General features: G+C 37.5%; 2 protein-coding genes and 1 non-coding gene across 9 annotated transcripts in view; 1 reads left to right on the top strand and 2 right to left on the bottom strand.

The window, feature by feature from the left end:
* The window catches only part of vdrb (vitamin D receptor b), a 30,217-nt gene extending 10,988 nt beyond the window's left edge, over window positions 1-19,229 (bottom strand). The window contains exons 1-3 of one of the 2 annotated variants that reach the window (XM_051707474.1): window positions 17,445-19,229; window positions 6,764-6,908; window positions 6,469-6,599 (exon numbers count right to left, since the gene is read on the bottom strand). In XM_051707474.1, the coding sequence (XP_051563434.1) occupies window positions 6,469-6,599; window positions 6,764-6,906 (274 nt within the window). In that variant the 5' untranslated portion in view covers window positions 6,907-6,908; window positions 17,445-19,229. Of the gene's footprint in view, window positions 1-6,468; window positions 6,600-6,763; window positions 6,909-17,440 lie in introns of both variants that reach the window. The other variant, XM_051707473.1, reaches the window with a different exon arrangement.
* Window positions 19,230-22,599: 3,370 nt separating this feature from the next.
* On the top strand, window positions 22,600-22,671 carry trnaq-uug (transfer RNA glutamine (anticodon UUG)). Its single transcript has one exon. It is a non-coding gene; the product is annotated as a tRNA-Gln (tRNA).
* Window positions 22,672-24,104: 1,433 nt separating this feature from the next.
* Window positions 24,105-27,822, bottom strand: part of tns2b (tensin 2b) — a 28,706-nt gene continuing 24,988 nt past the window's right edge. For 5 of the 6 annotated variants that reach the window (XM_051707615.1, XM_051707617.1, XM_051707618.1 and 2 more), the window contains 7 exons: window positions 27,354-27,578; window positions 27,169-27,246; window positions 27,000-27,077; window positions 26,592-26,760; window positions 25,652-25,720; window positions 25,317-25,346; window positions 24,105-24,910 (listed from right to left, as the gene is read on the bottom strand). In XM_051707615.1, coding sequence (XP_051563575.1) covers window positions 24,766-24,910; window positions 25,317-25,346; window positions 25,652-25,720; window positions 26,592-26,760; window positions 27,000-27,077; window positions 27,169-27,246; window positions 27,354-27,578 — 794 coding nt within the window. In that variant the 3' untranslated portion in view covers window positions 24,105-24,765. The remainder of the gene's footprint in view (window positions 24,911-25,316; window positions 25,347-25,651; window positions 25,721-26,591; window positions 26,761-26,999; window positions 27,078-27,168; window positions 27,247-27,353; window positions 27,579-27,822) is intronic. The other variant, XM_051707616.1, reaches the window with a different exon arrangement.

Genomic DNA, 27,822 nt, shown 5'->3' with positions numbered 1-27,822 from the left:
TTGGATGACTTCCACCTAGGGCTGAACGATAAAATGAGAAATAATAATTTTCGATATCGATGATAAACTTTGGAGTAATTTTCAAAATTAAGCATATGTTCTACATCTAGACGATCGAATCAGGTACGTTTCACTAAAAACCCAAGCAGTTCGGCAAAGTTATACACACAAATAGCTAACTGAATCCCTGTCATGAAATCAGCCAGTTAGAATGTATTAGCAGGCAGCCCTGCTGTCATGGAAACCAACAATGAGGCTCAGTAGCCACTAGCTAGCAGCTAGCTATCCGGCTAATTTGATATCATTGTGTACCATACAAGACAGCACTGACAATAACAACAACACAACAACAACTCCGACATCAACACCATTGCTGTTTATTTATGTACTATTTAGTTAAACGTTTTATAAGTGATCCATAGTGCTGTCACATGCAAGAAAGTGTTTCTTATGGTGCGTTATGGTGCATTACCGCCACCTACAGAGCTGTAGTGTGGAGTGTCACAAGAAAATCTTTCAGTGGAGTCAAACGTCAGCTGAAGAGGATGAAATTGGCAAAAATTGTAACAAAAAGAGGTCACACACCTTATGTTGGATTAAATCCTAAATGGATTACACTTTAAAGGTAGCTTACAATCTGGAGCATATTTGTAAACAAACATGTTATGTTTAATTCATTCTTGAGGTCAAACAAACATGTGGAATTCAGTTCTGCATGTGGGCTATCAGGGTCGTGATTTGTATTGTATGTTAATTGTATGTATGTACTGTTAGCACCTGGTGATCTTTTAAGAACTAATTGATTCTATCTTGTGACAAATCATGATTGAAAATGTAAAGTGACGTGATGTTTCAACAGAGTTGTTTATTTAAAAAGAGGGTAAATTTGATGATTGTTATCCCCCAAAGAAGTTATATAATAAAAATAACAGTAATTTATTATCGGAGGGCGGATCATCCCTTCAATGTATTATGAATGCCAAATGGATTGACGCACCCTAAAAAATATAAAAGCAATAAAAGAGCACGGTGTAAAAATAACATTGTTGGACTGATCTATCAAAAATCTAAAATCAAATCACTTTTATTGTCACACAACCATATACACAAGTGCAATGGTGTGTGAAATTCTTGGGTGCAGTTCCGAGCAACATAGCAGTCGTGACAGTGATGAGACATATAAGCACCTATTAAGCACCTGCTGCCATCGCCACAACAAAACAAGATGTCATTTGACGAGATAAGTAAACTAACAAATGAGAAAGCCAACATATTTACTTATACAATGGGGGATATAGAAAAGATATTACTCCCAGGCCAAGTCATTGCCTCCTCTATATCAATGAAAGACACTATTGAACAAATGGAACAGAAATTGTGGAATCTCCAACAAATGGAAATCCATATGGAGTTACATGCACAAACACTCAGTGAATAGTACAGAAGCGGAAGAATCCCTCGAGGACTATGCATCCAGAAAGAACCAACAATCGGTCGAGGTGATCCTTTATTTTGTAAAAAATGGTGTGAAATACTCAGTCACTGTTCGATGCTTTTAGATCTGAAAGAAAGAAATGACAACTTTCACCAGCAGAATAGAGGAATGTAAAATTGAACTTCAACAAACTTACGATAAAAAGCACATAGATGATCTCCATAGCAAATTTAAGAAAAACTCCACAAGTTCAGAAATGAATTACTTAACATCAAGATTCAGAAATTCAAAAGGGATACCAAGGACTGCAAAGACTACAAGGTACTATATATAACTGGATAACGGAAAGGTCTAAGCAACATCTATGAGAACTTAGTACAGTATGTTTCACCAGTGCTTCAGAATCGGATGATTCTTACACTACTTAATCATTTTCAACATCTTATCGACCCAGAAAACCTTTTTTGGGCCCACTTCGTCGCTCCAAACGGAACCAATACGAAAGAAACCGACAAGAAGAGGACACCGGGCAAAGGGGTCTCAGGAGGTAATTTCACCCAATAATTATCCTTCACAAGAACAAGAGTACATTGTGTTTAACTTGTCTGAACAAATTAAAGTATTGTGTAAAGGTTTATCTTTTGTACCACGTGCTGTTACTAATCCATCCAACTTTTCAGAAATGTTAAATTGAAGAGTTACTTTAACCCATTAGCAAATACAACACTAAATATGCAGCAATTTAAACCAAAAAGTACTTTTACAGCAGTTACCAACAATCATTCGGTGAGTACCTTTTGAAGATTAGTAGAAGTCGATGTAGACGAATTGTAGCAGGAGCCTCGTGTCATAACACACAGAAAAACAGAATTTAATGAAGACACAGAGGGAAGCCTTGAAAATACTCACTGATGATTCATCTCTTACAATCCAATGAGCTGATAAAGGAGATGGAATTGGTGTTATGAATTATAATACATAAACTCAGCAAAAAAGAAATGTCCCTTTTTCAGGACACTGTATTTTAAAGATAATTTTGTAAAAATCCAAATAACTTTACAGATCTTCATTGCAAAGGGTTTAAACAGTGTTTTCCATGCTTGTTCAAGGAACCGTAAACAATTAATGAACATGCACCTGCTGAACGGTCATTAAGACACTAACAGCTTACAGACGGTAGGCAATTAAGGTCACAGTTATAAAAACTTAGGACACTAAAGAGACCTTTCTACTGACTCTGAAGAACACCAAAAGAAAGATGCCCAGGGTCCCTGCTCATCTGCGTGAAGGTGCATTAGGCATGCTGCATGGAGGGATGAGGACTGCAGATGTGGCCAGGGCAATAAATTGCAATGTCCGTACTGTGGGACGCCTAAGACAGCGCTACAGGGAGACAGGAAGGACAGCTGATCGTCCTTGTAGTGGCAGACCACGTGTAACAACACCTGCACAGGATCGATACATCCGAATATCACACCTGCGGGACAGGTACAGGATGGCAACAGCAACTGCCCGAGTTACACCAGGAACACACAATCCCTCCATCAGTGCTCAGACTGTCCGCAATAGGCTGAGAGAGGCTGGACTGAGGGCTTGTAGGCCTGTTGTAAGGCAGGTCCTTACCAGACATCACCGGCAACAACATAGCCTATGGGCACAAACCCACCTTCGCTGGACCAGACAGGACTGGCAAAAAGTGCTCTTCACTGACGAGTCGTGGTTTTGTTTCACCAGGGATGATGGTCGGACTCATGTTTATCGTCGAAGGAATGAGCGTTACACTGAGGCCTGTACTCTGGAGCAGGATCGATTTGGAGGTAGAGGGTCCGTCATGGTCTGGGGCGGTGTGTCACAGCATCATCGGACTGAGCTTGTTGTCATTGCAGGCAATATCAATGCTGTGCATTACAGGGAAGACATCCTCCTCCCTCATGTGGTACCCTTCCTGCAGGCTCATCCTGACATGACCCTCTAGCATGACAATGCCACCAGCCATACTGCTCATTCTGTGCATGATTTCCTGCAAGACAGGAATGTCAGTGTTCTGCCATGGCCAGCGAAGAGCCCGGATCTCAATCCCATTGAGCACGTCTGGGACCTGTTGGATTGGAGGGTGAGGGCTAGGGCCATTCCCCTCAGAAATGTCCAGGAACTTGCAAGTGCCCTGGTGGTAGAGTGGGGTGACATCTCACAGCAAAAACTGGCAAATCTGGTACAGTCCATGAGGAGGAGATGCACTGCAGTACTTAATGCAGCTGGTGGCCACACCAGATACTGACTGTTACTTTTGATTTCGACCCCTCCTTTGTTCAGGGACACATTATTCCATTTCTGTTAGTCACATGTCTGTGAAACTTGTTCAGTTTATGTCTTAGTTGATTAAACTTTTTATGTTCATACAAATATTTACACATGTTAAGTTTGCTGAAAATAAAAGCAATTGAAAGTGAGAAGACGTTTCTTTTTTTGATGAGTTTATATTGCTAAAATAAAAGGGATGTTACAAGATGAGTTATTTTATAAAAAAATAAAAAAATGTCTATTCAATCCAACTGATAACTACAAAAAACAAATGGATGGAATTTTACAAGTTGGTTTAAATATTAAATGGATAGAGAACAAGAATGGAAATAACTTTTAAATGAATATCCTAAAAATTTGGCTCTATATGCGGTGGTGGTGGTGTAGTGGACTAAAGCACTGAACTGGTAAGCAAAAGGTTTTTGGTTCAATTCCCACAGCCACCACCATTGTGTCCTTGAGCAAGGCACTTAACTCCAGGTTGCTCCAGGGGGACTGTCCCTGTAATAAGTGCACTGTAAGTTGCTTTGGGAAAAAAGCGTCTGCCAAATGCATAAATGTAAATATGCCCTGCCTAAAATACATAAACCTTTACAGGACCCTCTATTTTGACCAGTTGTACCAGGTATTGGTTCACTAAATGAATCAATTTCAAAATTCCTCGATTTCCATATTCAGCCGCTAGTTAAAAATTACCATCATATTTAAAAGATACAACTGCGTTTTTAAATAAATTGAATCAGACTTCAAATTTGAGTACAACGGATTGGCTGTGACACTTGATGTTACATCTCTTTACACCAATATACCTCACGATGCAGGCTGAAATGTTATTGCATAGATCAAGACATCAAGGTACCTATAGAATTTATAGTGGATCTCACTAAGATAGTTCTAACAAAAAACTACTACTTATTCGAAAAAGCTTTCTACGATGGGTACACCGCTAGCACCAAACTATGCTAAACTGTTCATGGGTAAATTTGAACTAGACTACATTTATCATAATAATCCTTTTAGTTCATATATTAAATATTGGCCATGATACATTGATGATTGTTTTATAATATGGACTGGTTCTGAACAAAAACTACAAGATTTTAGCACGTTCATTAACTCTAGAGTCTCTTCAATTAAGTTCACAATTGATAAGAGCCGTGAAACAATACACGTTTTAGATGTGAAGTTGACTAAGATGGATGAGTTGTTACATACAACTGTCTATCGGAAGCCAGCAGATAAAAATACAATACTGACAGTAGATAGTTACCATCCAACTCCCCTTAAAAAAAGTTTACCTATTAGTCAACTTCACAGACTTAAACGCATTTGCAGTACAGATAAAGAATTTAATGAACAAGCCAAACTACTTATCCAATGATTCCGATATAGAGGATATCCGGAAACTTGGTTAAGTAATGCTTTAGAAAAAGCTAAAAAATTTGATAGAAAACTCTCTTATTTGCACAAAAACCTACTACCAAACAGAAGAAGCCATTTTCAGTGAACGGCACATTAACATACAATGATAATAGCGATTTGATTAAATCTATTATTTATAAGCATTGGCATCATCAGACTTATCATTAAACAATGTATTTCAAAACACTCAATTGTTTACTTATAAAAGGGCACATCATTTTTCAGATTTGTTAGTTCAGATGTTCTAAAAAGAAAGAAAAATCAGCATTTATACAGAGCTGTTTCCCATGTAGAAATTGCACTGCCTGCCAAAACTGAATAAAATGTAGAGTTGGTATGTCCTCTGACCAAAAAAAAAAATACTATAGGATCAAGTCATTGATAACCTGTACAACTCAAAATGTAATTTATATGTTAAGATGTCCTGGTCAAAAAATATACATATCGGTAAATCATCGCGACAACTAAAACTTAGGATTAATGAACATAAGTCAACTATCAGAGGTCAAGATATAACATCTCCTGTAGCAAGACATTTTAATGAGATGGGTCATAGGGGCCTGGGTAGCTCAGTGAGTATTGACGCTGACTACCACCCCTCAATTATACTGGGTACTAAACAAAAATCCGTTTTAGATTTTATCTATTTAAAAAAAAAAAAGAAAATTCTTAACATTTATTATTTATTAACATTCTCCGCACCTTGCCCAACACTTTGAAAACTGCTGCCCTATACGAAGACTGCCAATTAATTGTGAAACGAACCTTGAGGACATTAAATTCATTTTTTAGCTCTTAATATTGTTGTTTACGGAGCCCCTTAGAGGACAGGGAGGGAATTATATTTTCTGAAATAGTTTTGCATTCTCTCACAAAAAGTCTTGCGTTCCCTCAAAATAAGCTTTGCGTTCCCTCACAATATCATCATCATCCATCTCTAACAACACTCCCCCCCCCCCCACCCCAGTAGTTTTAGTTTTGGCCAATAAAACGTTATGTGTCATTTTTAATTAAAAAAGCTTTCCGTGTTTTGGTGTTTGTTTATAAAAACAAACAATACATAAAGAATATTTCCCTTCTGATGGTCTTTTGGTAAACCAGAGCAATTCAATGATAAACTAACTGAAACACTACGAATAGCGTTACCTTCCCACAGATCAAATCAAAAGCATTAAACTGAATTTGTTGTGAGACTTAGCAGGGCTAAAATAAAATTTAAATTACAATTAAATAAAGAGTTATATAATGAAGGATATCTTGGCTTGCACTAATCAGTGGTGTGAGATGTGTTATGTTGGCTAGTAACTCACACTCTTTCATCATGCCAATATCCAGGCAACGCTTGAGTCTGCAGGCCTGGCAGTGCCGACGGTTATCTTTAGTGATGGTGCAGCTTCCATTAAATGGACAGGTAAAACTGGCCTTCCGCTTCATACTGCGCCTAATGAACACACGCACACATAAACATCACAGGAACTATAAATAGTCTGATAGTCTCACATTGGTCAAAAACAATATGTGTTAATGTGCTTAAAATGAACATCAGTTTAAATGTGTGAATACCAGATTGGATGAGAGAAAGTGTATGTGTGCACGTATGTGTACCTGAAGAAGCCTTTGCAGCCCTCACAGGTCATTGCGTTAAAATGAAAGCCAGTGGCTTTATCTCCACACACACCACAGATCCGTGGGACATTGCGGTCAAACTCATCTGGCACTTCAGTGGATGTACTAACGGCTGACTCCATCACTGTAGGAGACACAGGATGAGGCGAGACAGAGAAAGAGAGAGAGAGACAGATCGTGTCATATATACAGAGACATGCATTTGCCGGCACCAATGACGGGAAGGAGAAAAACTACAGACTGTAAAGCAGAGGGAAAAAAAGGAAATTCCCTAATACTTCAGCATTGACCGACAGCATAACAAAACCACAAATCATAACTGACGTTCTTTTGCAAGTGTTGAATAATTAACAGTCTTTTAATAGAACAGTAAATCATTCTGATTAAAGCCATAAGGGCCACTATCACAAACAGAATGGGGGGGTGGGGGGGTGGGCGGCTATCACTAATGTATGCACATCGATAAAGAGCGTCCGAGATTAAGGAGAATATTAATTAGCTATCAGGACTGGGCTGGACCACTCCGAAAGAAAAACAAGCAGGGTCTGAGTGCTTGTAGGTGACCATCCAAATCGCAACCAACAGCAAGTGGTGTGCCCATCAAGTTAAAGCTATTACAATACTTTTTGTGCATCTTGAAGTTTTTATTTTTTACAAATATAATTTTTTGAGTCACAAATATTAAGAAGTTGTCTTAGGGTTAGTCCATTTGACCTGAACAAAACATGCCTTTTCTAAAATATTAAAAAATGGCTGATTTATTTATTTATTTATTTATTTTTCCCTGAGGTCATTTCTGTTTTCTGTTTTGTTTTTGTTTTTTTGCATGTTGGTTACACCATCTGACTTTTACAAAGGTTTTACAAAGATTAATTATATTTTAAAACAAAATTGTTTTAATTTTTATATGCTTTTTTTTTATATTAATTATTCAAAACTACTATTGTTCCAACATTTCTTAATTTATTTATTGTTTCAGTCTCCAGGTAGTTACACCACTTCTTTTTATTTATTTATTTATTTTATTTTTTACTTTAAACTGCAGAAAATGTTTTTTAAAATGTATTTGAACTCAGAAAAACATGAAAACAAGTTCATCATAGTAGAAGAGAATTTGAGTAATAGTTTTGTATAAACCGCATTTGTTTTTTGTTTTTTTTACATATTTTTGAATAACTTAATACATATGAACAAAACAATGAGCATCACTGATCTATAAACATATAAAATCATTATAGACCCTCTGAATGGTCCAACGAGGAACAGCAGTCATGGAGTAATTAGTCCTGGGTCACAGTGACATACCAACTCACACAGCTAAAAGCATCAGCTGATAAGAATATTGTGACAATAAATGTAGTTATGAAGAACCAGATGAGCCTGATCACAGGATAACACATGAATAACCCCTTCACTAATGTACAAAATGTGATCAGCAATAAAGTGGTTAAAAAATAGGCCGAGAACATTTCGTTCTACGTGAATGGGCTTCCAAAAGGGACATCACGACATTGCACGCACAAACAGGAACAGCACAAACTAAATAAACACACCTCAGCACAGAGAGTGATATCACGGTGTCCTGTTTTCACTATTCAGAGTTACGAGGAAATTCCAACTTGGGGTAAAAACATCTTTTTGTGCACTCTTTAGAATAAATGTATAATCTGGAAAATATGCTGAAAGCTTCATATAGTGTGTTACCCTATGGAAAAACCAGTTCCGTTATTACACAAACACATGCACAAAGACGTGACCTCTTTGAGGGAAAGTTCTCAAATTACTGCACACAGAAACACTCGCACCATTAAAATTATTTCAAAACACTTCACCACATAATGATGCATTTATCTAAATTGGGCTGTTCATTTATTCATCTATTCAAATGTGAGAAACATTTGGAGTCCCCTGTTTTCCGAAGATTTGGTTGGCAGTCAGCCATAAACATGGCACTACTTATGTGCATATTTCTAAATGCAACCTGCAGATGGACGATGTTTTTTGATGGCTTTCATTTTTTCCCCGATCAATATTCATAGCCTTCAAAAAAATAAAGGGGAAAAAATTAAATCATATTAGATTATGCCCTTTTCAAATTAGAGATTCAAGATCCATCAAATCATTGTCAAAAGACCTCGGTACAATTGTTGGATAAACCATCCCTTTAAAGAAAAAATAGTACAAGCACACTTAAAAAAAAAAAAAAAAGAGAGAAATAAAACTAATACATTTTGGCTTTATAAGAGTCCATATACTTTTTGGGGCCAATGTACATTGATGAGCCAAAACATTATGACCACCTGCCTCCAAAACAGTGTCGACCTCTACAAGACCCCTGAATTTGTCCTGTGGTATCTGGCACCAAGACATTAGCAGCAGATCCTTCAAGTCCTGAAAGTTGCAGGGTGGAGCTGCTGTGGATCAGACTTGTTGGTCCAGCACATCCCACAGGTGCTCAATCAGATTGAGATCTGGGGAATTTGGAGGCCAGGGCAACACCTCTTCATCATGTTCCTCAAACTATTCCCAAACAATATGTGCAGTGTAGCAGGGTGCACTATCCTGCTGAAAGAGGCCACTGCCATCAGGGAATACCATTGCCATGAAGGGGTGTACCTGGTCTGATACGATGTTTAGGTAGGTGGCACGTGTCAAATTGACGTCCACAAGAATGGCTGGACCCAGGGTTTGCCAGCAGAACATTTCCCAGAGCATCACACTCCCTCCACCAGCTTGTTGTCTTCCCACAGTGCATCCTGGTGCCATCACTTCCCCAGGTAAACGGCGCACACGTACACGGCCGTCCATGTGATGTAAAAGAAAACGTGACTCATCGGACCAGATGAACTTCTTCCACTGTTCCAAGGTCCAGTTCTGACGCTCGCATCAGGTGCTTTCAACGGTGGACAGGGGTCATCATGGGCACTCTGACCGGTAATTATGGGTAATGGTACTGCAATGCTTGATTTCATTTTCGAGGTAGGATAGTGGAAAATGTGGAAATCTTTATGGGTCCGCAAACTACACCAAAAAAAAATAAATAAATAAATAAAAATAAAAATAAAAAATAGCTCTTTGGCTGAACTTGATTCAATTGTGGACAGTGGTTCCACGTATTCCAAATTAGTTTTCTTAATTTTAATTTTAAATTACTATGTAATCTCAACACAAGAACCTAGTTGAATTGGGTAAACTCAACAAAATTAGACATGTCAATGTAACTCAAATAAATCTCTTTTATTTCTTTATGTACTAACTAATGTAAGTTAATTTTAGTATGCTAAATACATGCTGGTTGGCAGCACTACAGAGTGTAGTTTAGTAACTATGCTATGGAGAGCACAGCAATTGCTCGACAAAGCGAGCGATCAATTTCCTGTGTGAGATCTACATGTCCACACAGTTAGCTCAAGCTCCACTCTTCACCACAATGGTACCCCCAAAACAAAATATTAAACACTAACAAGTATCCCCCTATATATTCATTTTGCAAAACAAAAACACTTTTTTTTTTTTTTTTTTTAACATTTAATCTCCCTATCGATTCCCATGCCAAACATGCTGGGAAATGGAAGTTCCCTGCCCAGTTTCATTAATGCTACATTAACCCCACAAAAAGTACTCATGTAGTCCCAACTCAAATGGATTAAGTAAACTTCCATTTTACAAATTTAAATGGATAGAAGCAATGAAATCAAGTTGTGGCAAAATGTTCTATAACTGTGTTGCTTTAGTTTTTTTTTTTTTTTTTATTAAGTAAACTGTACAAGCAGCAGATGAGGTATCGGCAGATGTTTTTCAGAAATAATCGGATCTCGGTATAGGTACACACATTTTGTATCGATGCATCCCTACTGCATGGATTTTTTTTAATACAAATTTTACTAGAGATTTCACTATATGAAATAGATAGATATATTTCTGGTCAATGAAATATTTTAGAACTGTGTATAACTAGAAACATTTTCAATACAGAAATATCTTTTTAAGATGGTTTTCATTTTCATTAATTTTCCAAACCTTGAAAACAAAATGTAAAATTTCCCAGATATTTCCAGGTTTTCCATGACCGTGGGAACCCTGTAGAAAATCTTAGACCTTGTGCTGAGAAAGAAGTTGCTTTCACAAGTCTCCAAAATCATTAACTCTGCATGCTGTGTGTTTTGTAGAGATTTTGGACTGTGCACATGACACAAGAGCCTACTCTCCGTTATTCTCACTTGCTTTAGTAGCTCTTCTTATCAACAAACACATAGCATGAAGGAGATAAGAGATTTTCAGAAATGCTGAATGTGTCTTAATTGGGTGCTTAGGTTAATGTTTCATCGGATGCCACATAGCATCTAAGGAAACCTGAGAACACCTGAGAGAACATGCTGGGATATTTTAGGTCTGGACATGTGAATAAAGCATGACTGACACTTTGTGGCCTCACTATATGTAAGATCGTGATGCCCTTTAAGGTAGTGCAAAGTTAATCATTGAACTGAATGAAGCATCACATAGCTCTAATGGGTATGTAGGACAAGGTGTATGACAAACCTTCTTGAGCAGAATGACCTGGTTGTGAGTGCAATGGCCTGTTTATTATACAGCTAGAAGAACAGGAGGTAAACTATGACTTAACTGGAGAAGATCAGAATCAGTTATCTTTTTACCATGAACAGTTTGAAAAGACGGTAAGAGAAGTGGCTTCAACCTCCTCTTTACTGTATAATGCATTAATATGAATTAGCATATTCCATAATATTTTCCAAGGTATAGCGTAACATATAATGTTAGTGCTACAGTTACTCTTTAATGAGTAGCTATGGTGATGCACAAATTGTCATATGTAACTATGGTATCTCTACAAAACATATTTCTAGTAACTGTACAAGGCGGTTCATTTCAACATCGTAACTAGTGTGGCATTTAGCCTAGGCATAGTTAAGCATCATAAATTTGAGTAAATAGAGAAATGTGCCCCAGTCCTGACAGCGAAAGGATGAGGGGCGTCTGCATGTGGGACAGGAAAGAGCTGCTGTCATAGTTTCATAAACCTTCATTAGCTATGACAACAGACAGAGACAGATTCACGCTGCAGGAATGCCAGGCCAGGCATAGAGACCATATGGAAAACACAGAAACACATACAACAACGCATACTAAAGTACCAGAGAATTGCTCATACTTTGAGAAACACAGCAAACTGGCTTTAATGGATATAATGCAAGAACGATCAGCAGACCCATAAAAAGCATAAAACAGACAGAGACTGAGACACACTGTCCTACACATTTCCTCCACACACAATAATCCACTGACCTGCACACACATACGCACACGCCAAGGAAATGTGTGCGTATGTGTAATACGTAGAGCCAGTTGGGTCAGTTTGGGTCCAGAACACACAGAAAATGCTGCTGTCCTCAAACGAACCCAACTAGAAACACACAGCCGGATTTTAACACTGCCACATACTCACACACAAACACACACACATAAAAATTCCACAAGTACACCACACAAATACAAATCCACAGCCATGCCAAGCAATGCACTAAGAGGACATGTTGAAATAATTTTTTTCTGTCAGATTCTTTGATTTAGATCAGAAATTACAATTTGCATAGCCTACAATTACAGGCATATTCATTTTACATTAACAAACGTAAAGTATTTATTTGTACTTGATGTTAGCCACAAGCAGGCTTTACATTATCATAATTCCCTGAAACCGGAATTGCACAGATACCCAAAGTAATCAAGATGGTTTTGATTTAAACTCAATACATTTTGTACATTTGTGGAACATTACATATCCAGTCCATGTAAGCCAACATCACAAGTCATATCATCCTCAATGGAAAAAAACAAAAGCATATTTTCTTAAAATAAACGCAGCTTAACAGACTTGAGAAAGTAGCAACTTCTCAGCTAGTATTTTATTTTAAAGACCCCATAAAATCTAAATTCAAGTTTTGCTGCTTTTAGTCACCATCTTTTTGCATTAAAGCATCTACACTCACTGAGCAATTTATTAGGAACACCTGTACACCTGATTATTCATGCAATTATATAGTCAGCCAATCGTGTAGAATCAGTGTAATGCATAAAATAATTCAGATACGGGTCAGGAGCATCAGTTAATGTTCACATCAACCATCAGAATAGGGGAAAAAATGTGATCTCAGTGATTTCAACTGTGGCATGATTGTTGGTGCCAGACGGGCTGGTTTGAGTATTTCTGTAACTGCTGATCTTCTGGGATTTTCATGCACAACAGTCTCAAGAGTTTACTCAGAATGGTGCCAAAAACAAAAAACATCCAGTGAGCAGCAACACCTTGTTGATGAGAGAGGTCAACGGAGAATGGCCAGACAGGTTTGAGCTGACAGAAAGGTTGCGGTAACTCAGATAACCACTCTGTACAATTGAAGTGAGCAGAATAGCATCTCAGAATGCACAACACGTCGAACCTTGAGGCGAATGGGCTACAACATCAGAAGACCATGTAGGACACGTTATTAGGACCAAAGTGTTCCCAATAAAGTGCTCAGTGAGTGCTAGTGTACTCCTAAAAGTTAAATTAAAAGTCAAAATGAATGCTAATCTCAAATAGTAGTGTTAGGTATGAGTCCACTAGTCGAGTCTGAGTCGAGTCCGAGTCCAAATGGGGCTGAGTCAGACTCAAGGCCAAGTCCATAACAGGCCGAGTAGGAGTCCAAATTAATTCGAATTAATATTGCACTCTCAAAGTGTAAACTCATCACTTAGCCATTACATCAGTATTTTAAGTTTATTTTAACATTAACAACTAAGAAAAACATGTGTCAATATAAATGTAACAAAAACATACCTCTGCTGTATTATATATGTCAATATCTCATAAATTGTATCCAGCTGAACAAACTTCAAAATGGATTCAGAACAAAAGGATATGCTATAAGTATGAAGACAAAACACGGATGCTAACATTATTAGGGGTATTTCACGTAAGACATGCCAGTCACAAGTGACAAGTTCATGTGCAGAAAGCAGATGAGCGCTCGTACACCCAAAATCCTGCTGCTTCCACGTACGTCTTACAGCAGGTGCCACCGAAGATAAAAATATTTGAGATTTTCTTGAGCGGCACTAGGGGCTGCGTCGGTCTGCAATCATTATGAAATCTTTGAAAACCAACCGAAGAACATTTCACTGAGCTCTTGCTGTACTGCAGAAAATATTAATTTAATTGTCCTTCAGTTAAATTTAAATGTAAAAAAAAAGCATGAATTGAATAAGTTTCTATAAATAACATATAGAAAAAACTTCATAACCAATAAAATTCAACTCGCTGCATGAAGTTTAGCTTCAGACACAAACTCTGTTATTGAATGATACATTTTATAGTCCTTTAAACTACAAACAAAAAATTTAACATCACAATGTGTTACAAATGCCACAGACTTGGCTGGACTCGGAAAGATTTTCCGAGTCCCAATGGCTTGAGTAAAAATTCATCCGAATCCATGACAAGTCCAAGTCCATTAAAAGTTGGACTCGAGACCGGACTCAAGTCCAAATCCGAACTTGAATACCCCAACTCTATCAAACAGACTGTAGATGCTAATCTCATTTAAAAAGCATTCTTGACATGAAGTACACACACTAAACCAAGATCAAAGTTTTGTTGAACTTATGATATAAGAATCTCAATTGAGCTCAGCATTGCCTGGCTCTCTGCTACATTTTGTGGGGGCAGTTAATTGTGCTTGACATTGAAAAATATCAATAGGATCTAACAGTAATCAATTAAATGGAATGAAATCAGTTTATTTTTTATGCTATTCCTGCCTATTTAATTCACAATGATGCCCATGTAGCTTTGATGTACAGCCACGAGAAGCGTTGAGCACTGGACAAATCCAGATATGCTGTGCAAAGACACACATTAATCATTTATCGTTCCATCATGCTGGAAACCGTCCTCACACTGAACATAAATTATTTCTGTCCTGTTAAATTCATCATAAGCAAACAAACATTATTTAAAAAGACGCAAATATGAAGACAGCATTATAACGATTTGCCACAATAAATAAATGAACTTCAGGGCATTACTGTTCATGTTAGTCTTAACAATTACATGAATTCAAAATCAAGCCATTTACTAATGATAAATCTTTCTCGGCTGTGTATAGTCTCTTTACGTGTTCGTCTTTGGTTCCCCTTTCCGTAATGCGACCACTCACTCCGTCCATGCAAAACATGGGGCAAGAACACACACATGACCAGAAAAGTGTAATTGACTCCTCCTTCCACTTTCTTCCCTTTTCCCTCCTTCTGTACAGGGGGTCTTTCTACCCTGTGTCCAATCCCAGTGGTCTGCATGCACACACACGCATAGACACACACAGAGCCAACTTCCCCTTCAATGGGCCTCTCTACAGGGCTACAGTCAAGGCCTCACAGCTTCTGCCTAGAGTTACAGAAACTACACACAGGCACACACATTCCAGCCTCTAAAATGAGCACAGCCACAATAACAACCAAAACATCACAATCCAGTCCCTTAAACAAAAGAAAAATATCATCAATGCAACCTCTACAAAGTGAGACATGTCCATAGACAGTCCGTCACTATACAGACTCAGAAATGATCATGTTTATGTACTTAATATACAGGTGCACAGGACGGTATTCTCAAGTTGGTATCCTTAACATATGAAGTTTCAGCATGGGACAGACAGTATAGATTTTGCAATCAGTGGAGCAATGATGATGTGGTATTTTCTAGAGCTCAGCGGAAAATAAATCCACATACTTTTTCAACCAGCACTGAAAATCAAATAAGCAAGACAGGAAAGACAAACAAAAATGAAGAGGGAGAGGGAAAAAATGGGATATGTATATCTTTATACATATACAGTATGTGGATGTATACATATGAAAGATGAGAGAGTGAGGCGAAAGAGAGAGAGACAGTTTTGGAAATCTGTCCAGGGTATCACGTCTAATCTTGTTACATGGTTGACTATCTCACACTATTTCCACTCAAATTAGCAAATAAGAGCCCTGAATTTCCACAATAGAGCATCGTTCACAAAACAACTACCGCTACCAATTGCATTTCAGCCACACACACACACACGCACACACACACACACACAATCGTTGACACAAATAGTCCTAAGCATGGCAAACCTTTCACCCTCTCCTATTACTTTGATTTGCAAGGTCTACCTTCTGACATTGTGTTAATTTAACTATTTGAAAATATGGGTGTTAATGTGGCCAATCATATCCTTTGGACCATGTTTGTCCGACATGTCCGAACTGGTTGTGCCTGCCCGCTAGAATCGCTGTAAAAAGTCCTAGCCCAGTTAAACTGACATGTTAAACAAACTATGCACACCACTACAGATTCTCAACATACCAACAGCACAATGTGCTTTCATGTCAACGAGTCACACGCTCTCTCTGCTATATGATCCACAAGAGCATTATGTTAAACAATACTATTAAGGTTACTACAACTGATATAACATTATTATTACCATTATTAAGATTTTTTTTTTAAGTGGTATTTTTATGTTTTATAAAATCATATAGGCCTACATTTTGTAAACGTTTGTGTAATGTTCTGATAAAACAACACTGACATGCACCATTTTTTTTTATCATATTGTGGAAAAGGTCAACAATGCATATTATTATGACAACATAAGATTAACAAGTAGAAGAGATAAGTAATAAAAGACTTAAATAAAACACTACTTATGATTCTTAAAAATAATGCTGAACAGATCAGTTGTTCATGTGCATTCTAATATGCATTTATGTATGAAAATATATGAATGAAAGTTTCATGACATGCCAACTATTTTAATGTACTTTAGCTAATGATCTATTAAGCATTATATAATTCAATAATTTGTATTAATATTACTAATTACAATTATTTTAAAGTGTTACCGAAAAATGCTGTCAAATAAACACCAATTTCCTTCTGTATTCTTAAGATCTGTTTCAGCACACTGAATTCTTCATCTTTTGTTTTAAGTACATTTCTTACACCACATCATTTGGTTAGAGAAGGGGGCTCAATTTGCAAAGCTGTAACTTTTAATCTCAGTTTAGTGAATAAAAAGTGCTGGTAAAACAGTCGATCCTCTTGCAGTGACTGTATTATGTCGCAGTTGGAAATTACTGCAACAGATGAGCCGATGCGCTGCTGTTACTATCTGTTATAATCATTCCCATAACTCGCTCTGAATATATTAATGGCTTCATTATTACGAATTTGGTGCTTTAGGTCATTCTTCAACAGTAGCTAGCTTTAATCGGAGGCATGTGCGAAGTTTTCCACGTATAACCTGCCAAGGTCGGTGTTTAAATTGCATTCAATCAGTGCTGCGAGTCTAAAGACAGATGCGTGAATCCAAACCCTAATGTATGAGAAATATATCGAAGAAATAAACAGGCATTGGACAATTGGGTTTGAGCAAAGCAGCTACCCACTTTAAAGCTCTCTCGTTCTCATGTGCTAAGTTCGTGCTGACAAAACAGTCAATTGAGTAGGTTACCTAACATTAGCAGACTAGCAGCTTTTGTTTTGAATTGCATTAGTGTGTGCACAACGTTCACTTTGAAAACAGTGTCTTTCAGAGTAAACTGCGAGCTTCATACCTGCCTGTAACTTTTCCGATCAAGCGTGATGTGACTTTTGCTGATTTACTCTAGCCCGTAACTTGTCCGTGATTTTTCTTCACGCGGAGAACTTGGCGCCAGCTCACATGCTAGCACGCCGAGACACGGAGAGAAAACACGCCCACCGCCTCGGCAGCGCAGCCCGCAGAGGGTCGCCTCGCTCCGCGTCCAGCCACACCGCAGTCCCGTACTCACGGACGAGCTTCTGGAAGAGCTACTTGACGAGATGCTAACGAATTACTCTGGCTATTGCAGCTGCTTCGCGATCCATCCCATGCAGATTAATCTGGAGTCTGTGGATTAACTAGATAAAAAGAAAAGACTGAACCTGAAAGCAATTCCTCTGCGCCCTGTGAGTGATTCGCCGTGATGGGTTTCCGGGTACAAAACAAACTTTGAACCCACGCCGGTTAGGACTGTAAAAATGTTGTACTTGACCCTAAATAGATGGGCTCAGTGTATTTACGCCCCGCCCCGACTCTACCCTGTTCGGCGGATTTTCCTCCAATAACGGATCAAAGACTTGCTGTGAACGTGCGTCCGATGTTTTGGTTGGTGTGGTATCCTCTGCCACGCGCGCACTGTTTGGACAGGTCGCTTGTTCGTAAAGCGCGTGGGGACAACTCCCACATTCCACAAGCGAAACAGTCACACACACACACGCACGCACGCACGAACCCCACCGCATTCAATGGCGAGCGACAGCGCGCGCACATACACATTGACACACACTCACGCGCTCGAGGGGTGTGTCGTGACGTCAGAGGTACCAAAGAGGTAAACAGTTTGTCCGCATGAGTCGAGCATCATATTCGTCTTTGAATGAGAAGAAATGTGTGTCAGGCACTTAATTCAGCATTGCTAGGCTGGTCCACCCTCACCCACTTAGAAATAGCGTTATAAATAAAAGACAAAACAAACGGAGCCAATAACCTACTTAACCTAATAGCAGTGGTAGGCGATTTCCGGTCGCTACAGTTACAGCAGCAAGTAATGGAAATGTTCAGTCGTCTATGACGGGCAGACTTTTTTTAAATATAATATTTGGGTTTGTGAGGAGATGAGTTCATGTTTTACTTGGGCGTGTCTGCCTGAGTAGTCAAGCAGAGGATTCTGTTTTTAGGTCTTAAACGCAGAACATAACATTGTTTGTGTGTGTATGCGTAAGCGAGAAAAAGAACATATAAGTTTGATTGTGTGACTCTTGATTGATCACATGGGGAATTCAGCCTTGTGGCACCCAGTGGGAGAAGAATTGCTCTGTGTAGTGTATGTGCATGCATGTGTGTATATATAGAGCGGCCTTGCAGTAATGGAAGTTGGATTGATGGTAAAATGATGAGGGAATGGAAAAGAATCATGATGGAGAAACATAGGGAGAGGAAGAGATCGTAGAGCCATGAACGGAAGTAAAAGATGCTGAGAGAGAGGGGCCTCTCTTGGATGTTCCCTGCCTGTTTCCGCCACCCTGTTGTTGCAATATATGGGCTATTGTCTGGAAATATGGAGGGACACATACAGGGTACTGAGAATGCTTTGCACATCCACTAGAAACACTGCAGAGAGAAAGACAAGAAAGATACACATGTTTAACACTGCATAGGTAAAATGTAATAACCATTAATGATAAAACAAAATAATGAGAGCAAAATAAAATGGCAATATGCTTGCTTGAGATGGATCAAGCTTGGAGATTTGGTCTTGTGACCTTCAAATGGCTCTGTCATGGTGTTCACCTCTTAAAGATCCCTCTCGTTATAGCGGTCTGCATTTGCCGAAGCCTTAGCCAAACTTAATGCTTACTTTCTTTTTCCACACCTTGTCCTCCTCATCTCCCTCCATTTCCCCTGTACAAAATGTACTGATGGTGGCAATGATGTAACAGGTCATGACCTCTCTGAGACTACAAAGATCACTGTGGAATGTAAGGGAATGTGAAGGAACATGAAATGTTACTTCATTGTAGGTCAAAGTTCAAGGGAAGCCAGCCAATGGGGATCATTTTTTGGACAGTAAAATTTACATATTCTATAAACATGTTTTTGTGGGATCTAAAAGCAATAAACAATAAAAGTTCATCAGCAATACAATACACTTTGTACACAGCAATAGAATGGCACATTATTAATAGAGTTACATACTGTATTGTTGTGCAATACACACACTGAGCACTTTATTAGGAACACTATGGTCCAAATAAAGTGCCAGACGTGGTATTCTGCTGTTGTAGACCATCCGCCTCAAGGTTTGACGTGTTGTGCATTCTGAGATGCTATTCTGCTCATTACAGATGTACAGATGATTATATGAGTTACCGTAGCCTTTCTGTCAGATCAAACCAGTCTGGCCATTCTCTTTTGTCCTCTCTCCTCAACTGCCACTCACTGGATGTTTTTTGTTTTTGGCACCATTCTGAGTAAACTCTAGAGACTGTGGTGCGTGAAAATCCCAGGAGATCAGCATTTACAGAAATACTCAAACCAGCCCGTCTGGCACCAACAATCATGCCAGGGTCAAAATCACTTATATCAAATTTTTTCCCCATTCTGATGGTTGATGTTGTGAACATTAACTGAGGCTCCTGACCCATATCAGAATCAGAATCAGTTTATTGCCAAGTATGCTTACACATACAAGGAATTTGTCTTGGTGACAGGAGCTTCCAGTGCACAAACAATACAGCAACAAGACAGAGATAATAATAAAAAAATTGAATAAAAATAAAAAGTTAATAGAAAATAAAGTGTATATAGAAATACACAATAGGACAATATATATATATATATATATATATATATATATATATATATATATATATATATATATATATAAACAATATACAAATACAATCTGTTATATACAGAAGCAAGGGAATGTAATGGCAGAAGAGGTATGGTATGTTAGATAAATATAAATAGACTAAGCTGTGTATTGCACATTAATTATTGCTCAATGGGGCAATTTTAACTGTTCATGAGATGGATAGCCTGAGGGAAAGACTGTTCCTGTGCCTGACGGTTCTGGGTTGGGTTGCACCAGCTGTGCATAAGGTCTCACGTAAGTTGGGATGTGTAAAGTTCACACTTAGAGCTTAGTAACTACTAGTTAGTTTGTAACTAAGTCAGTGCTTAATTTGGTTGCACCACCTGTTCTTAAGGCAAGACTTAGATAGTAGGTTGTAAGCTCTCCGTAAAGAAATGCGTAGTCACATAATATAACGTTTACCTGTATTTATCCAATATACAGCCTTGAAATTTGTATACAGAAGTGTTAAAAAGCCGTGAATTTCAATTTGATTTTGTTACGGTCGATGTTCAAACCTTGTTTGCTCGTAACAGTCAGCTGTAATAAATTATATCCCCATTAAAATTTGATACGTAATAAAAGTAGATTTGATAAACAGTATATTTGCCCTGTGTAAAGAACAATATATAGGAACTGGTATCTAAAATAAATAAGGGGTGATAAATCAATACTAATACAACAGGCTGGAAAAATAGACATTTATTAATTTTAATATCCTACTGTATATATTTTTTGAATGTGTTGAAACTTGACATCAGTTTCATGCTGAAGAGCCTCTTAAAAGTACGTTTTTTTCTCTCGTAAATGTAAACGAGTGTAAATGTCAACATCATAATGTATGTCCAAAGGATTGAAGCCTGTCACGCAAAACATGAGCTCATTGATGTCATAAAGTCTGCTTTTTTATTCCATCAGTTACTCCTGGTCAGAAGCTTCCATAAATATTTAGTTTATACGTAGGGTTACGTTCTACCTAAGTTTAATGGTGCAACACTCAAATATTTAGTAGTGCGTAAATTGTGACTTAGTGCCCATTTACACCACAACTAGGCTAAGTTGTAATTTAGGTATAGCTTGTGCAACCAGCCCCTGGTGCTCAGTGCTCTGTAGCGCCTGCCAGAAGGCAACAGTTCAAAAAGGTAGTGGGCAGGGTGGGGTATCTGCATGATTTATGCATTGCACTGCTGCCGCACTTGACTGATTAGATAATCACATGAATAAAGTAGGTGTATAGGTGTTCCTAATAAAGTGCCCAGTAAGTGTATATGAGTTGTTCTTAAGATTCAGATAAGAGTAGGCCTACTACAGTATATAAACATAATTAAGAGCTGTATAAAATTGGTTAGAATGTATTAGTCTAGTATACTGTATAATGCTGATAAGCCGGAAATGGAATTAAAAAGAAAAAACAGAATTAACTTGTCTTTCTTGCTACATATCTACTCAGGAAGTCATAAAATGAAAAGCATTTGATTTCCTGGAGACAAAATGAAAAAAGAAAACAAATAAACTGTGGAAAAATACGAAGAACAAAAATGCGTACTTCCATTTTGCCATACCTAAACACCCTTTGACTCTTGAAAACGTGATATAACTACCTGCTATTTGTTGCAGATGTAATTGTCACAAATAAATAAAGGAATACATAAATCAGTAAGCATCCAGATCGTGTACAGTACGTGAGGATTTGACGCATAATTGGAGCATAACATTTTCACAATAATCTGATGGGTTTGTTTTTCGGTATTAAAGTATAATACAATATGAAATAAATAAATTCCAACTTTTTAGGGGAGATTGTTCGTGTCAAAGAACTGCAGCCCTCAGTCCGTGACACTGACAGTATGGGGTGTGCTGAAATTAAGTGTAGCGCTCATGCTGCATGAATGTGGCCGTATGCAGGCAGTTAAGCACAACTAAATATGTTTTTGTTTTGGTATAAAAACTTTAAACATCAAAACATACCACCAATACTGTGAAATAAATAAAAGGAAAGCAAAGAAGCAACAAACAACCCAATAAGGAAAAGTCAATGCAAGATAATGATAGCGATTACATACACTTAAAAAAATAAAAGAAAAAAGATAAATACAGATTTGTACAATTTGTTTTTATGGTCAGAGCTGCACGATTACGCGGCTTTAGCAAGCTAACCAGGTTTTGTATTAGCTATACCTTAAATAAAGCATAGTGTATTCACATTACGCAAACAACTACACGCACACATTTTATATAAAGACCAATAAATACATTATAGTATGATATAATACATACAGCATTAATACCATATATGGAACGAATAATAACACTTATGATCGGACTTGCGGCAGCGTGGTCCCATGGTGTAATGGTTAGCACTCTGGACTTTGAATCCAGCGATCCGAGTTCAAATCTCGGTGGGACCTCGTCCTTTTTAAAATGCAGAAAAAGCCACCTTAATGAAATACAGAAAACGAATGGAACAAAATGATATGTTGTCTGTCGTTGTAAATAACGACATCAAGGACAAACCATTAACGAAAGCACATTCTCGCAATGCTAATAACTCAGCTGCGTGTAAACAAACGATGATGGTCGCTTATAGAAGCAATTACTCTTGGACATATTACTTAAAAAAAATGCTACCTTTTTATTGGTGAGACGAAGGGTTTGATTTGAAAACGGTGAAGTCATTCAGTTTGTGTCAGTAAAAGAGGTAGTAGTAACACATATGAGCACAATTAGCCGATGGCATAAATGTGATAGGCTATTTGATGTGCAGTTTTGTGTCCAAATCTCTCATGAATATAACAGTCCCTCCAGATCTTACAATTCACAATAAAATAAAGTACTTATCATGTCTTTTTTTTTTTTTTTTTTACAATTATACCAACTTTTTTAGCACTTATATCTACCTTATAACATTACAGCCATATCTGTGTAGGCTAATGTAAAACTGGTATCTATAGGAGCCAACGAAAAGTTTGTATTCAGCTGAATTAAATAGCTTTATTTATGATGAGTCAATTTAAGATGGTTGACCACGGCTATGCTAAATATACTTAAAGGGATAGTTCACCCCCAAAATGAAAATTCTCATAATTTATTAACCCTCATGCCATCCCAGGTGTGTATGACTTTTTTCTTCTGCAAAACACAATGATTTTTAAAAGAATAGCTCAGCTCTGTTGGTCCTTACAATGCAAGTGAATGGTGACCAGAACTTTGAAGCTCCAAAAAGCACATAAAGCCAGCATAAAGGTAGTACACATGACTCCAGTAGTTAAATCCATGTCTTCAAATCGATATAAGTGTGGGTGAAAAACATATCAATATTTAAGTCCTTTTTTTTACTATAATTTTTTTTTTTTTTTTTTTTTTTTGTACTTTATGTGGCCTTTATGTGATTTTTGGAGCTTCAAAGGTTTGGTCACCATTCACTTGCATTGTAAGGACCAACAAAGCTGAGATATTCTTCTAAAAATCTTTGTTTGTGTTCAGATGGCATGAGGGTGAATAAATGATTAGATAATTTTCATTTTTGGGTGAACTATCCCTTTAACCTGTAAGGAAAGACTAACAGTGGTTTTCTTGTCAGTGCACAACATAAAAAGGGAAGCATGAGGTGATTAACAAAACCTTAATCTAGAGACCTACACGTTTGTTTTCAACATGTTTGTTCAAGTAATCAGTTTCTTTTTGATGGACAGGTGATAATCCTCAGTGTGCAAAGGACACCCAAGGAAACAAAAGCTGGTGCATGATGTTAAAGATCAGCATATTACAATAACATTTTTCTTATTAAAAGGTCCTGAAACTTTCAGAAAAAAATATAGCCTTGAAGATATTTTCACTGCAAACTTTTATTAAATAACTAAATCAAGCACTCCATGTTAAAATGAGAGTCTAGAGTCTAGTTTTCCATTCAATTTGTATTAACATTTTATTTAAAATCCATAAAATAGTATGAATTAAAAAATGCATCAGTTGCTGAAATATGTCTTTACCTCATGTAAAGGCCATTTTAAATACAAAACAAACAACCAAAACAAACCAAAACATTCTGACCATTTATTTTAAAAGTAAACATGCAAGGAAAAAAATAAAAACAATGAAAATAAAAGTGGAACAATGTAATAACAGTCATACATCTTTGGCATCCTGAGTGATAGAATTAAGGCCCATTTTCTCAAGGTTTGACAAAAGGTCTCATTTATACTTTATATTTAAATAGCCTACTTAACCAGGAAAATTTCCATTTCAATGTTTTTTGTTCCCCTCATAAAGTCTCACTTTTGATTAATAAAAAGCATAAAATGTAACTTTTTTTCAACACCAACCTAATTCTGACTGAGCCTGAATACTGAGTTTTTGTAAAAGGTTAGTTTTTGTGTATTATAATGATAAAATGCTCCTTATTCTGTACATAAACCTAATACTGACATTATCCACTGCACTGCTCTCTATAAATGTTCTCCTTTCTTTCTGTTTTGTTCTTCTTCGCCTCCCTAATACTGTATTCATTTTCGCAGCTGTTGAGGTCCCAGCATGACTTTATTGATGAAGTTCACAATGGCCTTGGCTGGCTGCTCTGGGTCAAGCTCTGCAAACAGGTGACACACGTTTCCCATACCACCACTGCGCCGTGCTACAAATCCAAACATCCTAGAGAAAACAAGAATAAAAGGGAGATACCATAATAGATCAATAAATTAAGTGAGCCTATTATTAAAATACAGTATAGAGGTCCCCATACCCTTAGACCAATGAATTTAAATTATATATATATATATATATATATATATATATATATATATATATATATATATATATATATATATATATATATCCACTTTGACTTTTCCATTACTTTTTAATATTCTGACTTTTCCCAGCCTAATATTTAAGGCTTATGTTTGAAATCACTTGTTCTTTGAAATTTGCCCATTCTGACTGGCACTGAAACAAATGCACTTGTCTCGCTTTTGGATATAAAACATGCTTGGAAATGCACCACCAGAAAACAAACAGAAAAAGAATACAGGAGTGTACAAGTAGAAAAAACACTTACTTGCAGGAAGGGTTATCAGCATCAATCCACCTACACACACACACACACACACACACACAGGCACACACAAACACACATACAGAGGCTAAGCAACATGTACAAGCAGAGCAAAGCAAGAGAGGAACAGAAAAGTAGGACTGAAGAGCCTGTTTGTGTGTGCAAAAACAACAGACGACACGTTGACAGACTTGGATAAGTGTGAGTGGCAAACCCTCTCCTTTAGACATGTTCATGACACTAAAGACAGCAATACAAACATGCTGGCTTGGGCGCACAATGGCAGGTCTCATTTCATATTGTCTGGTTTAAATTGTTTGCATAATCATGAATTTCACCTTTGATCCATTGGATCTTCACTGCTGAAAGTCACACTATGAATAGGGTAATGTCGCCTGAAAAACAGTCTAAGAGAGAGAAAAAGAAGATATGGATTAGGTGTGTCTGTGCATGTATTTTTCTTTTAAAGAGATGGACAGAATAAGACTATAAGCACTGTTGGAATTACTTTCAAAGGGATAGTTTGCCCAGAAATGAAAATTCTCTCATCATTTACTCACCCTCATGCCATCCCAGATGTTTATGACTTTCTTTCTTCTGCTGAACACATACGAAGATTTTTAGAAAAATATCTCAGCTCTGTAGGTCCAGACAATGGAAGTGAATGGTGGCCAGAATTCTGAAGGCCCAAAAAGCTTATAAAGGCAGCATAAAAGTAATCCACACGACTCCAGTGGTCAAATCAATGTCTTCAGAAGTGATATGATAGGTGTGGGTGAGAAACAAATCAATATTTAAATAATGTATTACCATAAATCCCCACTTTCACTTTCAGATTCTTTTTTTTTTTTTTTTTTTTTTTTTGCCATTTGCATTCTTTGTGCATATTGCCACCTACTGAGAATTTATAGTAAAAAAGGATGTTTATGTGTTTTTTGGACCTTCAAAGATCTGTCCACCATTCACTTGCATTGAATGGACCTGCAGAGCTGAGATATTCTTCTAAAAATCTTCATTTGGGTTCAGCAGAAGAAAGAAAGTCATACACTTCTGGAATGGGGTGAGAGTGAGTAAATGAGAATTTTCCTTTTTGGGTGAACTATTCCTTTAAAAGATGTATGTCTTAAAGGCATGTCTAAAAAAAAGTAACTGAATTCACATATTAAGGATGATGCTGGAAATACACTCATAGAATGATACAAATAAAGCCCCAAGTTAACAATGCATGTTGATTTCATTATTCTATGTGTGTGTGTACTTGTTTTTGTGACCATGTACCTGCGCTGATTATCAGTGAGGGTGATGCCCTGTGTGGATACTTTGAAGTGGACAATTGTTGGCGAAGGACGAGGGTCTTGGGTCAAAGTGCACTTGGTTGCCTTGGAGACAGCTTGCGGGCCAGTCAAAGATTCCGTTTCCACAGAGTTTAGGTAGAGAACATTACAAGCTGACAATGAGCAAGAGCATAATGAAGAACATTAGATGGGAAATGAGGACAAGGAGTAGGTGCATGTAAGTTTTTATTTTTAATTAATGAACAATATTTAATACAACATAACATGAAGTCACATTATAATTACAAATTTCAACTCAACACATTTCATAATGCATTCTATCCACAGTCTAATCATCTCCAGAAAGACGAAAGAAAGAAAGAACGAAAGAAAGAAAGAAAAAGAAACTCACCTGCCCCCTGTTTCAACAGGTCCGCAGCTGTGCTAGTGTTTGTTCCACTTTGCAACGCATGCAAATCTCCAACAAGGTCTAAACACACACAATCAGACAATCATTATGACAAAAATATACCTTGGATGCATTGCCATATGGCAGACACAGGTTTAAGTGTGTGTATGACCTCTATCTGGGATGCGCAGAACACAAGGAAGAGACACGGGTGTTATGGAGTGCTGATACACCAAAGCAGACAAGGAACCTGGGAGTACAGAGAATAATAAAAATAAAATCAGTAGGGGGTGCTGTTTTTAACACAGAACCGTAGAGGCAAGCAAAGAAACCAGGCATCTTCTTTTTTTCTCTTACCAAAATATGTTTCATTTTGGCAGCCTTTGATCTTCACTCCTTTTGCTCCACTCTCAATCAGGAAGTGCCTAACGAGCTGCTCCTGAGGGCTGCCCATCTCACCATGGTTACTAGCGTGGGCTGGAGGTGTGGCGACTTTGAGGGCCAATCCATATGCGCCTTGGAATGAATTACTATCCCTAATGAGGAAGCAGCCAGGCTCCTTATCTTTCAATACAGCGATAGCTAAAGGAGAGAAATAGATTGTGTATTTCTGTTAACAGAGTGACAGTAATAAGTCTGTAATATACTGCACAATGGCGCTGAAAGAATGATTAGAGTAATTTAATTTGGAACTAGATTTTCTAAGAAAAAAGTGAGCTGTGCTTCCCTGTGCAAAACACGCTGCCATAATGCTAGGGTGTTGTGATTAGTTGCCAAGGCATTCATTTGCAGTTGTTAAGGTATTATGAGTGGTTTTTAGTGTGTT

The sequence above is a fragment of the Myxocyprinus asiaticus genome, chromosome 9, assembly GCF_019703515.2.
Source record: "Myxocyprinus asiaticus isolate MX2 ecotype Aquarium Trade chromosome 9, UBuf_Myxa_2, whole genome shotgun sequence".
Taxonomy (NCBI): Eukaryota; Metazoa; Chordata; class Actinopteri; order Cypriniformes; family Catostomidae; genus Myxocyprinus; species Myxocyprinus asiaticus.
This window is presented reverse-complemented; position numbering and strand designations above follow the sequence as displayed.